Genomic DNA, 14,691 nt, shown 5'->3' with positions numbered 1-14,691 from the left:
CAACTCACCACCAGGTGGTGATCAGTTGACAGCTCTGCTCCTCTCTTCACCCGAGTGTCCAAGACATACGGCCACAGATCAGCTGATACGATTACAAAGTCGATCATTGATCTCCGGCCTAAGGTGTTCTGGTACCAGGTACACTTATGAGCCACCTTATGTTCGAACATGGTGTTCGTTATGGACAAACTGTGGCTAGCACATAAGTCCAACAACAAAACACTATTCGGGATCAGATCGGGCAAGCCGTTCCTCCCAATCACGCCCTGCTAGGTTTCTCTGTCATTGCCCACGTGAGCGTTGAAGTCTCCCAGGAGAACTATGGAGTCAGCAGGCGGCGCCCTTTCCAGGACCCCTCCCACCGACTCCAAGAAGGCCGGACACTCCGAAATGCTGTTCGGTGCATAAGCACAAACAACAGTCAGAGCCTTACTCCCCGCAACCCGTAGGCGCAGGGAGGCGACCCTCTCGTTCTCCGGGGAAAACTCCAACATAGCGGCGCTCAGCCGGGCTCGTGAGTATCCCCACTCCCGCCCGGCGCCTCTCACCCTGGGCAACTCCAGAAAAGGACAAAGTCCAACCCTTCTCCAGGAGCTTGGTTCCAGAGCCCATGCTGTGCGTGGAGGTGAGCCCAACTATATCTAGCTGGTACCGCTCCACCTCCTGCACCAGCTTCGGCTCTGTCCCCGCTAGCGAGGTGACGTTCCACGTCCCTAGAGCTAGTCTATGCTGCTGGCGATCGGCTCGCCCAGGTCTCCTGCCTGGCCCGCCGCCCGGTCTACATAACATCCGACCCCGATAATTCTCCCCGCGGGTGGTGGGTCCACAGGGTGATTGTTACTTCACACTTGTTGTTTAAATACATTGATTTTATAATAATCATAGACTTTGCCTCTCTCGCTCTCTGTTTCGAAGAAGAAGTTCTTCATCAGTATAAAACATTAAACTCAGAGATAAACCCTAGATCTTTATTTGTGACTGACAGTTTGTTGAACAGATTTTTCTCCAGAAGTGAGGTCAGCTTTGTTTTAAACCAACATTCACTAGTATCTGGCCTACAGTCGGCATGCATGCTAGAATAGATTATCAAAAATATGCTCATACGTGTTCAGATGGTCAGAAATTCAAACTGAAGTCCATGTGCTTATCCATTTCTAAATATTATGCATTAAATGCATCAGTTACTTTTACTAATCAAACACGCCTTAAAAAACACTGGGTTCTACTTCTAAATGGCATCACACTTACAAACATATACGATAGAAGAACCAAAAAAAGAGAGGCATTATTGCAGTTTCAGGCTTTCAGTTAAACCATCATTAGGAGCAGGTAAGGAGTGTGTTCCAATACCCATACTACCATACTGCCCCAAAGTGTGATCAAATGCAGTAGTAGGTCAGAGATACCTGAATGTCCTCCTCCAGCCGGTCACATTTTTCAGAATTCAAGCCGGCATGCTTCTCTGACTATTTTGATCCACTATCCTAGTTGTATATATATATATATATATATATATATATATATATATATATATATATATATATATATATATATATATATATATATTTGTTGTCAGCTTTTGTTGTCCTCGGTCTACTTGAAAAAATGGAGACCAAATCCCCCCAAAAAAAAGGTCTGTCAAGAGGAGGAAGAAAAACAACATATTTAGTCCACCCATAGGCTGTTTTCATAGCTGACATTTGAGCTGCCATAGGATGAAAAGCATAGGTTTAGGTGAGCACACGCCATGACGCAGCTGTGACAAGTCTGTAAATGCTGGTGAAGTACTCTACTACAGCAAAAAATGCTACATGAAATGCTACAGACTATGCTTTCTCTAGATGCAAGACTACCCACAAAACTCCTTGTGGTTGGAGCATGGAGGCTGAATTTGCTACGAGCTGTGGCTATTTTCTGCAATTACTCTGTAGCTGCGCTTGAAGCCATGGTTGTAGTTATTCAGTGCAATGAAATTCTTCTGTGACTTGCACTTGCTTTTTCCAAGAGTATAGCTTTTTACCTTTCAACCATGCTGAGACTGAACGCATTCCTCTGGCTAACGCTGGCAGGTGTGCTCTTATCACGAGAGGGACCAGTAGACGCTCAAACTGCTCCACTTGTGCGTCATCAAAGACCTTCAGAAGCAACAACTCCTCTTCTTTGTGCTTTGGAGGAGAAAGAACTGTGAGGTGGCTGAAGTCAGCACTTTTTGCCATGCCTGCACTCTGCCAATGTTCACGATCTGTTTGTGTAGCCATCTTGGCCCTGCCAACTTGGTGCAGTAACTTCAGATCCACTGTCTTCACCCTTATGACTTTGTGTCGATGCATCAGACCACTGATGTCTACCTTCCACACTGTGATTGGTTACTCTACATGCAACTGTGAGGACTTGCAGAAGTACAGGTGTAAGTTTTACAGGAAGGTACCTCTCTTTTTGCCAGCCAAATGTGATTATACTTCCTACGCTTTCCCATTCTTCTTTACCAAAATCATGATGTAAGTATAGCACTTTGAAGCCATTTCCCATAGTGCACTGCTCATACAAGTCTTTCCAAAATTCTGATAGTACATCCCTTAAAACGCCACCATCATCCATAGCCTTTTCACGCTTTCCATCAGAAAGAATAACTTGAAAGTAATAGTCATCCTACATGATACTTTTCCTCAGAAAAAAATGCCAGATTCATCTGTATACATAAACATAAATCCCACTTGGTCCTGCAAGTTTCAGGGCTTATTTAAAACCAGTAGATTGAGCCATTTTAAACCTATGAAATGTTTATGAATTTTGGTACGAAACAACAAGGTTCAACTGATTAATCTGCCCTGCTGGGATGACTTTGAGCAAGGCACACCAACCCTATGGAGTGTACCATGTTATCAAAAGTTACACCTTACATACATCCTGTTGGCCATAGTGTTACCACCATTAACCTGTAGGTGGCGGTAGTAGTGCTTGTATTGTTCTAACCTGCCGTAAATAGTTCACACGAAAAAGCATCCGGATCTTTACTTTCGACAGTAATGTCCCCGGTTGTAAACAAATTGTGAGCTCGGCCTCCACATCGTATGTAACGTCTTGTGCCTGTCGTCTCACTCTGCAGGTAAGTGGTCACATGTCCAGTCTCTGTGGAGAAATTACCCTTTAATAGATTGAGCCATTGAATGTAGCTAAACAGCTAGCGTTAACTTATAGTTGTAGCTCATACAGAATATATGTTGTACAGATTGTAAAGGCCTCTGAGGCAAATTCGCGATTTTGGGCTATACACAATTAATTAAATTTAATGAAATACTAGCTAAAAGCTAGCTTTGTGTTTCCGGGAAGCGCATGCGCGCGACTGTTGCTATGGTTACACTGTTTCCTAACGATCCCGGGCACTGCGTTTACACGAACAAGTCCTTGTGTTGTTTTGGGTTTATTGGACAACAGAGTCTCATTGAACTTCTCTCCCTGAACGCCTCCTTTAGCTTCTCAACAGGCGGCGAGATGGTGCTGCTGCACGTGAAGCGTGGAGATGAAAGCCAGTTTCTTTTTAACACCACTGTGGACTCGCCTCTGGAGACGGTGATCCAGCGAATTACAGCCATTTACAACGGGAGACTCAAGGTGGACAGAATATGTGCAGGTGAGCATGGCCCACTCGGTGCGTTCTGTGACATCACACACAGTGTAGCAATGAGAAACTTCAGTAGACTCACACACATCTTGGTTAACTACTATTTTAATGGGGAAACTACTTGCTGGCAAGAAACCACTAACCTAATTCAATGGATTTAAAGAAGACAAAGAAGAGAGCTACGTTCATTATTCATGTGTATTAAGATGTAGCCAGAATGTGTTTATATTCTTAAACAAGTGACTGTTAATATTGGTTTTCTTTTGTTGGATTTTCTGTTGAACGTTTAGGTTTCAACTACATTTCAGCGCTACGGCATAACTACGTTGACATTCATTTTCTTGTGAATTCCTGTACCCTCAGAGATCCCAGAGCTGGCCGACCACGGCATTACACTGCCACCCAACATGCAGGGGCTGACGATGGAGCAGATTGTGGAGCTGAAACTTCAGGATGAATGGGAGGACGAGTGTGTGCCCAGCGGAGGGCCAGTATTCAGGAAGGATGAGATGGGGAGGAGGAACGGACACGGTGAGAAGATGACTCATAACTGGATGCTACGTAGTTCAACAAGAAAATCATTACCGTTGTCAGGAAGACAGGCACTTCTTCAACCTGTCTGTTTACTTTCTACCAGCTCCAAATGATAAGATGAGAGAGGTGCTGATGAGAACCGTTGAGGAGGCAAAGGCGCTGATCTCCAAAGTGAGTATTAGTGTCAGCACAACATTTGTGATAGACTTGTTCAGCCAAGGTTAATACTTTTCATTGAATCTGTCTCTCGTCATCTTTCAGAAACAAGTTCAAGCTAATGTTTGTTTCACCATGGAGATGGTAAAGGAAGCTCTGGATCCGCTACGGGGTGCAGTCATGATCGTGTACCCCATGGGGCTGCCTCCTCATGATCCCATCAGGATGGAGTTTGAGGACCAGGAAGACCTTTCAGGAACACAGGTAAACGTCTGTGGAACAGGCAAACCTGTGGCCTAGCAGCTATTGACTGGTGGCCACCATCAATTAGTTTTCATTGAACAACAAGGGCATTACTTTAGCTCCAGTACTATTGTTTGATTCATTTGGAGGTGACTCTGCCTTCACTGTCTCCTGAATAATCTATGTTCTTCCCTACACTCTGCTGCATCTGCCTGCTCCATCTGTCTGTACCTCAGGCATCTCTGCAGGTGATCACAGAGGACGAGTGCCAGCTATGGTGGGCTGGCAAAGAAATGCAGAGGGGGAAAAAACTGCAGGACTATGTTGGCAAAAATGAAAAGACCAAGCTTGTGGTCAAAATCCAAAAGGTGAGAGCCATTTCAGCCAACCTGAAGGGAGTGCAGGTACTTGTTTTGTGCTTTTCTTAGCTTTGAGAATAACTGTAATCCATGTTCCCTTCAGAAAGGGCAGGGGCAGCCAGCGAGAGAGTCTCTGATCACCGATGAGCAGCAGAAACAGATGATGATGCATAACTACAGGAGGCAGGAGGAGCTCAAGGTGAGGAAAATTAAACACTCATGGACTTTAAAATAGGTGCACGCATACAAAAAAAACATGTTCACGTTTGTACTGAATGTGCCTTTCTTACCTTCTCCTGGTGACATTTTCAGAAACTGGAGGAGGCAGACGATGACAGCTACCTGGACTCAGAGTGGACAGACAGACAGGCCCTCAGAAAACAGTTTCAAGGCCTCACCAACATCAAATGGGGACCGAGATAAACTCCTCTACCGCTATGCCACCTGGTCCTTTACAGCTCTATATGCAACTGACTAAGCAGCATTATTATCACAATCCAGAAATCGGTTTAATATGACTGTTGTTCAAGTTCTTTCAGAGAAACGTATACACCGCAGATGTGTTCAAATGCCTTGGAGAGGATGTGTTTCTAGACTATTGCCTATATATGTTTTTCAACTGCACTGAAATGTGAAGAAGTCATGTGGAGACATTGTATGACAGATGGAGTCCGATTTCATTATATACCTGATTTATTTTAACTTAAATCTGATTCCTGTTTTTCTTTACCAGATGTGTTTTAACCTGTTGTAAAAGTTACATTTGTATTGAAGCTGTGCAAACATAATTAAATTAAATCTTGAGTAAATGAATAATTTCCAATACAGCCTGTGTATAAACAATAGCCAAACAGTTTTGTATTATGTGTTGAGCAACAGATTATCAGAGGTAGTGATTCATCAGGAACACAGTTTTACATCCCTGGCGGTGCAGGGACAAGGATGCCACACCTTTCCTCTCTTTGTGTCCAGTTAGTTTTACACAAACACCTCTCCGGGAGGTCCGTGCTGCTCTGAGGCAGGAAGTTGCAACATAGTAGATGTTCGTTCCAGCTCTTGTCCCAGCAGGCATGAGGAAGTTGTAGAGTTCAAAGTGAGAGTTTAATTCCAAGATGTGGAACTGTTGACGGACTGTGGCTTACTGGCCGGTTTCAAGGAACAGTGAAGAAAAAGAAAAACATCCTACAAGGTTGAAGGATGATTGAACCTTTTTTCTGCATTCAATTTAGATGTCTCTTTAAAGCGCCAGTTATTAGTTCTGATGGATGAGATTTGAACACACCTTAGGCCTACTGCATAAATGGCTGGCAATTTTAGGGAACACTAATGTAATTATACTTTAGGAAAACATTATAATGTGCCTATGTTTGTTAGGAAAGATAACGCTTAGACTACACTGTGCTATTAGTGCACTAGATGTTAAAACAAAATATCTTAAATACACCTATTTTCCTGGATGATGTGATCAAACCTCTACATCAGAAACCACACCTTGATCCAGGGTCTTTAACCTTCTACTCTTTGGATCTGGATCTTTATCCAGATTCCGGCTCTTTTCTTGTCCGCCTCTCTCTCTCTGTTTGTTTGTGTTTGTATATTTCTCCAACGTGTGTTTGCTTGACTTAAAAAAAAGCTTCCAGAACTTGCGGCTGTGGCTCAAAAAGTATTGAAAAGTGTCTACTAATCGGAACATCGGCAGTTCAATTCCTGGCTTCATTTCGTGGTGGATGTGAATAAATACAACATTTTAGACAATTACAGAATTTATGTGACCACCCATGTTACAGCATTAAAGCCTGTTGATCCTTTACAAATGGCTAGTACTGCAGTTTAATCCAAACATTGCATTCCTCATAAACTGAGCTCTCTTATGTTGCTTTACAATGTAAAAAAAAAAGAAGAAAAGGTTTCTTGTTTTGTTTGTAATAAAAGGCCGGGAGCTGCTGCAGAGAATCCTGAACAGCATACATGAGTCACAGTTTAACATGAGCTGCCATTCAGATAGGCATTCATCCATATCTCCTGCATGATCATCTCCCTGCGCTCAACCCTCTCCGCCCGTTCTGCTGCCTCGCTCACATAAGTCACTTCCTCCCAGCCGTATATCTCCTTCCTTTCGGCGGCTGAGATTAAAGAGCTTTCTGTTCCCTCTTCGTCATCATCATCTTCCTCCTCATCATCCTCATCGCGGTCCAGCTCCCGGCAGTTGACAGCCTGGCTACGAGAGGTGGGTGTGAGCCTGTCATCTCCGGGCTGGCGCCCTCTGCAGGTCACTCGGACTGATACAGCCAGCAGTGTTAGCATTAGACCAACACACACACTGGAGGTGAACAGCAGTGCGGCCATTTCTGGATGCTCTGTGTAGAAAATAAAAGGAAGGAGATGTATAAACATGGTTTAGATGCGCATTCAGGACTGCATGCAGCATGCGAGAAATGTTCACCTTTGATGAAGGCATAGGTCAGGAGAGAGCTGCTCATCATGGCTCCTGGGTTGTCAGGCCTTCTTGAACCTTTGGGAAAAGACTCCTCCAGATCTGCAGTAGAAGCTGACATAAAAATCGGAATCATGATGTCAGATAAAATGGCACAGAAAAACCTAGAATTGCAACATATGGTGTGGTGTCGTTACCCTTTTCTGTGTGCACAGTAGGAGGTGAAGTGGAGCTGAATATGTAAGGGTCTGCCTCCCTTAGTAAGGACTGTGGTACTACTGGAAGGAAGATGGAAAGGATAGACTTTATATTGATGTGAACAGATTCATACAGATTCTGTGTACTGGTGAATCTAGAGTAGACCATTCATTAGTATAACCTCCCACACCCAAACCTCTGCAAAAACTGGGCCCACAATGAAGTGTCACTCTGAAACTATGCTTGTATTCTGTCCAGTTGTGCTGATAACCGGTCTCCAAGGTTAACACACATTGTGTTGTGCTATCTGGAGTCAACAGAGCCAGTCAGAAGAATTATGTCAACCAGCCTGAAGTCAAATCTCCACACTTTGATTCACAAACAATGTTGCTGCATGACTTCACTGGCATCTGTGCCAATCGCAGGAAGTTTACCAGGATGCCAGCCTCACCCACAAATCTGAATTTGCGGTCTAGTATTTCCCGCGACTGTGTGGTTGGGTGTGATATGATAAGAACAGCTGATGGCTGAGATCAGCAGATAAGAAGCCACAAAAGGAAACTACAAAGAACTGATACATAATGATTACGGCAAAAACAGACATGACGTAAACTGTGTTTAGAAAAATATCACAAAAGCCTGTTCCTAATTTGAAGCCTCTAATTTATCTACAGGCTAGTAGTAGAATCTGGGGAATGAGGAAGCAGAAAGAGCCCTACCACAAGAATAGACCACGCTGATGTACTTCCTGGTTCCTGGAAAGCAGGGGTCTCTAAAGGTCTGGTTGCTAACAGCAACAGCACACTTCTGTTTGCCATAGCAGGACTTGGACACTGAGTGTACAGCCTCGTGATTCAGACACTCTGTAGGGAACAGCAAAGAGAGACTCAGAGAGCAGTCCTTGAATAAGAAACAATGATCAACTTTGGGACAAATCTCACTGACATGTACTTCAGCTGCATTGGCTGAACCGATGATTCAATGTATTGCAACGTTTGATTGTAGTTTACATATGAATCACTGTTTGTAGCAGCCCTGTATCTCTCTCCCCCCCCCCCAGAAAAGCAAATAAATATATATATATATATATATATATATATATATATATATATATATATATATATATATATATATATATATATATATATATAGAGCCTTTTTCCCAGCAGACTTTGACTTGTCGTACCAGGAAAAGCACAGGTGTACTCAATGACATTAACGAGGGCAGGCACACGCTCAAAAGGAATGCAGTCATTATTGATGTTATTAGTTACACCTGTGCTTTTCATGCTATGGCATGTCAAAATATCTGCAGTGAAAAAAAAGCCTTTTGTACAATTTTTGCCCCAAATTCTCGATTGCTTTGTGTTATAACGCCCATGAACTATTTGCCATAGGTCTTTTTAACAGAAGACAACTTGGCATGTCAGTAAAGTAAAGTTGTAGATGATCAAATTAAAGACAGCTGAAATCCTTAAATAGCTACTCACAGGGTCCTGGCATTGTGCATGTTGGCTCACTGTCACTCTGTTACGTTTTATGGAGGAACTTGAACGTAACATTGTTATTAGTAACACCTGTGATTTTCCTACAATGGCGAGTAATATGTCTGCCGAGCCATGCACTCCTGCATAACAATGTACCATTATCGAAACAAGACACTATTATGCTGCTTATTAAAATAGTGATGGTTTTGCTTGTTTATAGTCATTATTAGGTTTTAAAATGAATGTAAACATGTATCAACGTACATTAATATGCAATACATTTTCCGTTTAAACTGTCAGAATAGTGAAACTTATTACTTACAGTTGATTTCCTTGCTACATGCTAAAACGTTCCTCTTTCACAATTTAAAGTAATTTAACTTGGCTTAATTGTTCGCCTTGTCAGGGGAATAATCAGTTTGTTACCATATGAGATTACTGAATATCCCGTTGACTCACCAAATGGGGGTGGTCTTGTAAGGTGTGAGGGGCAGGTGTCCAGCTGGCCCAGACTTCGCCCGTAGACAGCTGCATAGATGTTCAGAACTTTGGGGGGCTTGCAGCGCAGGATCATCGTCTCCCCCTCACACACCACATGCTTTTTGTGTTCAGCTGAGCGAGGGGGAAAAAACTATTAGGATGAAGAGGTGACGGGAATGATTGCAGTGGGAAGTGAGGGGTTAAGGATAGCGGTGGAGACATTTCATGCTCATGCACCTGTAAATGCATGAGAGGCTGAAACAGGGAGTTGATCAGGAGGGGATAACACAATAATAATGAAAAAGATAGGGACACACTTGGTTTACACTTGAAGTCCACATGGAGGTATTTGGCAGTGCCAGGACAGGGGTCCTGCCCAAACAGTAGGTGGTTGACAGGCAGCTGGCAATCTCTGTGGCTCTGACACTCCGACAGCAGCTTCTGCACAACAAACGTCATGGACAGTCAGCATTTAGCACTACACAGGATTTGAAGTTATAAGTCACAGAGAGCACAATGGAAATCAGATGCGAAAATAATGACACACTAACTGGCTGACAAATCGATAACAGTAAGCCGTGTCTTCCTAAATCTAATATCGTCCAACAGTCAGCAGCATTCGCCAGCCAGCTCATTTAAGGAGGGTGAGTTCCCCACAAAACTAAAGCACATATGGGGAGAACACTTCTCCAATAAATCAGCTAACACTGGGGAACACCCACCAATACACAAGTGACCCAGTGAGAGTGAAAAGTGCTGCATATCCCAGACTATAAAATGCACCTGTAGAGCAGTTAAAGCTGAACAGCTGTGGTTGACGGCTCTGAGTGGAGGGTCGTCTGATCTGCACAGCCGCGCCGCGCCGCTCCCGTAGAAGGCGGCCTGGATGGAGATGCTGGAGTGACGTGGACAGTGGAGTCGCAGTGGCTCTCCGTCACACGCCTGAGCAGAGTGACTGGTGATGACCCTGGACAGGTAGTCTGTCACACAAAAGGTACTGGTTGGACTGGAATGTGCATAGAAATGTACACATGCATTGAAGGGACACCCAGAAGGTATTACACATGAGGTTTAATTTACTTCTCAGCCTGTGGAAACAGTGGTTGTATTCTGTGGCTTAAAAACATTTTCAGAAAGCATTACAAATTGTTGTGGTGCACGGTTTAAGATGCTATTGAGTTGCATTATAGGAAATGCAGGATCCAACTTTTTTTTTTGGCCCATACCAAAAGACTCAAAGTCAAGCCATTCTCACCATTGATTTATTTAATCAGTCTCTTGTGAGCCCTCAGACGTTGGAAGTGCAATACAAAATAACTGGAGTACTATTTTCATATAAATGACAATCACAGGATGTGTGTGCTTGCAGGGGACCCACTATATATAAAGCATTATTAATGTATAAATATACAGAGTATACTTTATATTTACAATATTGGCGTACCTTGCATAACTGCATGAACCCTTATGACACAATACAATTCTGTACATTTTTGGTCATTACATTTTACTCTGATGACTTCACTGCATGGAACCAGCAGGGTTGCATAGTCTGGACAGTAGCTGCTGGTAGTCAGCGTCAGGCAGACCAAATGGTCATCAGTCATGGTGGAACGGTGTTTGGACTTAATCTTTTTCATGTGGGAAAAGGCTGACTCTAGGGCTGCAACTAACGATTATTTTCATAAACGACTAATCTATCGACTATTTTTTCGATTAATCGACTAATCTAATGACTATTTCCCATAGCAAATTAAGAATAGTAACTCAAAATGTTGGAATTTGAACTTCAAATGTATTTGAGTAACAAGATCTGAACATCAGAACATCATCATAACAAATAAATTAAATAGTAATACAAATTAAAGTGCAAATATGCTTTAAAAGTAAAGAAAAAGTACAAATAAAGCTTTAAATGTAACTCAACATAGGAATCAAGCCTCTGAAAGTGCAAAATAACTAAAGAATAACTGGGCTGCAAGTGCCATTCAAAGTCCAAAAGTTTAAAAAAATTGTCCATCCTACCCGATAATTAAAGCGCAAGGGTTTAAAAGTAAATCAAAATGACTTATTACAGTCCCATGTCTTGCTGCTCCCTCCTTCAGGGGAACACACAATTTACACACGTTTTAAATTGTAATTCAGAAACGTGAGTATATTGACATACTCTTAGTTGGTTGTATTCTGCATGTTAAACAACATGGAGAAACTCCTGTATCTCCGGACAGAGCTCTATAAGCCATCTCACATCAGTGTGCAGCAGGAAGTCAGAGTGGCTGCAGTCCTTCTCCAGATGCGCACAGAACATCCGTCTTTGAAGAGCTCTCGCTCGATTAGACGATCTTTGTTGCCACATCCGTGATCTCTTTCATGTTTAGCGTTGTAGCGCATAATGCTTGTTGGTATAGTATGCAGTGGTAATTAAGGAAGTCGGGGAAAACATCTCCCTGTACTTGGCAATACATCCATTCAAGCGGCCAACCATTGCGGGCGCAGCTTCCGTAGTGATTGACATCAATTTGCACACTGAGAGCTGGGTTTTGTCGCTAAAGTTTTTTTTATTTTTTTTAATTATTATTATTTTTTAAATGGCATGCGATCTACCCGCACTACCTCCGCGATTGACTGGTAGATCGCGATCGACGTATTGGGCACCCCTGCACTAAACCAAGGAGGGGGGTAAAAATACAGGGGGTAAAAATACCAACAAAGACTAAAACACTTTACTGAAAAGGATTTGAACTTTAAGGCAACTTAGTACCATGGACAAAACTAGTTAGTTTAATAGGGCCATGGTATAGGGCAAAAACATATTTTATATTTTTATTGAAACTCATTAGATCCTGAGATCAATAAATGAGTCAAATGCTCTGGCAAAAGCCTGTAATAAGCCCATCATTTGGCCCCAATGTGTAATGATTGGACAGTCCCACTGTGCAAAATACCCTGTGGCCATTTAGCAACTTTTGGAGCTGCCTGGTGCTGGCAACACTGGGCTGGGTTTTTCAATTTGTATGATTTTTTTATTATATTTATAATCTAGGGTACTCAAGAGATTACCAACTTGTTTTCAATCTAATGCATGTGGGTTTCAGATTCCGTAGTTTGGCCTCCTTTGAGTTCTGTTGGTAGTCTCGTGTTGCTTTGAAAACTTTTCCATTAAAGTGCTGACTGCCAGATTTCTTTCCTGGGTGGCAAACTCCGCCAACTGGCATTCAGCCTCATATGACTCACCTTTGTAGGATGGTGTGTCGATGCGATTAAGTTACATCTGATTAAAAGTCCCTTATCTTGAGATTATTGTCATTCTTTTAAATATAGAAAAGGACTCACACTGTATCTTTTACATTAGCTCATCTTGAAAGACTGGCAGTGTGGAAAACAAGGCTAGAACCATCTTATTTACTACACCATGCATCACCTGGACAAATATGTGTCACTCCCTCACTGTAGCTATTATCACAACACCTAACAAGCAGCCTCAGCCAAACCTATAAGCAATACACTTTCTGTGATGGGGCTTCCTTGGACAAAAACCCATGTGGTCTTTAACCATTCTCATCCGGATTTATTTCCCTCCTTCTCCCACTGCATCATCATCATCATGATCATGATCATCATCATCCTCCTCTTACTTGAAAAGTCAGCCAGTCCACTCATGCGTCTGGTCCACAGGAGTAAAGTCAGGTAGAAGAGGCTGTGGCTAAAGTCCAGTCCGTGGCCAGGTCGCGTCCAGCTCATGACTCGCATCCCCCGTCTCTGAGTTCATATTAAACACACTGGAAATGTCACTGTAGGCTGCAGAACTTCATAAAATGAACGTACAAAGGCGTAAGGTGTGGAAGTAGTAGGTCTGGAGACAGCCACCGCTTCCTCCATCTGTTTTCCAAGCAGCGCCCGTGTGGTGGCGAGCCGCTGTCTGCAGCAGTGGACCACAGAGGCGGTGAGAAATAGCAGCTGCGCAACAAGTTGGTGAAAAACTGACAGAGGCGGTGGATTACTCCGACGCGTGGCGCTACTCCCAGTCCGGGCTCTCCTACTGGTCAATACCGCAGATTTGTGAGTAGATACATGTGGTAACTGATAGCGACTTACAGTAACAGCTGCGTGGGAATAATGGTGTGGGCGTGGCAGATCAAACTATTTTAAAAGGAAAAGGGGCAACGCACTCAATGGTATGACGCACAGGACCTTTTACCCCCCCCCCCCCCTCCATGAGGCACGGACATGTTCACCTTTTGGATTATGGCAAAATGCTTTCATTCAGTGAGGTTTTTCCTTTTCCTTTCTTCCTCTTTCTTCTTTCGCACTGCTATGAACTGACAGGCGCAATTTGAATGTTTTTTATCACATCAATTTACTTTTGTCCTTCCTCTGTACATTGATTTATTTGTCATTTGTGTGATTTTACAACGTGCAAATGAACACAAATCTAACTCAAAATATATTTAGCGTTTGTGTTTGACTTTTCTTCCTAACCCATATGGACTATATATTTGCCAGAAAGTGTGATATCCGTCACACTTTCACACTAATGTAGTCAATGTTAGTATAAACAGGAAGAATGTCTTCTGTTCAAGACAGCAATCCTGAAATTAGTAGACAAGGACAGGCAAAGACAGTGACAAACAAACATAAGTCTGTGTGCATCCCAATTGACTCCTGTAGAATGATATTTTAAGTTGGTTTCTTTTCAGAAACTGTTGATGCCTAAACTATGGTGCCTTTGAAAGAAGCAGGGGGCCTACTGGGTAAACTGCTCCCTGGCCCACATCCATGACCTCCTCCATGGTAACCGGTCACTCTGTGTGTCACACTGCAGACCTACACAACAGTCAAGCTGACAGACGTCTCCACACTCAGCTCTTCGGGGGAAGACTGGCAGTGGGAGGAACCGAGAGGTGATATTTTGCATGCAAACTGGTCAACAGGCCCCCTAGTTGGTTGCATTCTCTGTATTTTAGCTTTAGGCACCATGGGAGTGGCTCCAAACCCCCTTTTATGTTTGGTTATCCCTCCAAAGCTTGTGGAATTTTGTTGTCAAACTCAAAATGTTTCCTACACTTTGTTTTGAAGACAAGATTCATACATGTAGGTCCAACAAGGAAAATGCAATTGCACTTAAGTAAATCATCATATTACTAGATTCATGTTTTGAGCTATTGTGAAATAAGTTCT

The 14,691-nt window shown here is 42.9% G+C and overlaps 2 protein-coding genes across 2 annotated transcripts; one reads left to right on the top strand and one right to left on the bottom strand.

The window, feature by feature from the left end:
* The first annotated feature begins 3,004 nt into the window (after positions 1-3,004).
* Positions 3,005-6,597, top strand: cfap298 (cilia and flagella associated protein 298). The gene is made up of 8 exons (XM_079237650.1): positions 3,005-3,106; positions 3,474-3,631; positions 3,986-4,153; positions 4,260-4,327; positions 4,418-4,576; positions 4,792-4,923; positions 5,018-5,113; positions 5,227-6,597. The coding sequence occupies exons 2-8, from the start codon at positions 3,493-3,495 to the stop codon at positions 5,335-5,337; spliced, it is 873 nt and encodes a 290-aa protein (XP_079093776.1). The 5' UTR covers positions 3,005-3,106; positions 3,474-3,492; the 3' UTR covers positions 5,338-6,597.
* Positions 6,598-6,723: 126 nt separating this feature from the next.
* eva1c (eva-1 homolog C (C. elegans)) lies at positions 6,724-13,272 on the bottom strand. Its single transcript, XM_079237480.1, has 8 exons — positions 13,149-13,272; positions 10,297-10,493; positions 9,831-9,954; positions 9,493-9,645; positions 8,266-8,409; positions 7,546-7,626; positions 7,358-7,462; positions 6,724-7,271 (listed from the first exon to the last, which is right to left on the bottom strand). Exons 1-8 carry the CDS (start codon positions 13,261-13,263, stop codon positions 6,895-6,897), a joined length of 1,296 nt encoding a protein of 431 aa, XP_079093606.1. The 5' UTR covers positions 13,264-13,272; the 3' UTR covers positions 6,724-6,894.
* Between the last annotated feature and the right edge of the window lie 1,419 nt (positions 13,273-14,691).

Source organism: Taurulus bubalis (assembly GCF_910589615.1).
Source record: "Taurulus bubalis genome assembly, chromosome: 2".
Lineage (NCBI taxonomy): Eukaryota > Metazoa > Chordata > Actinopteri > Perciformes > Cottidae > Taurulus > Taurulus bubalis.
This window is presented reverse-complemented; position numbering and strand designations above follow the sequence as displayed.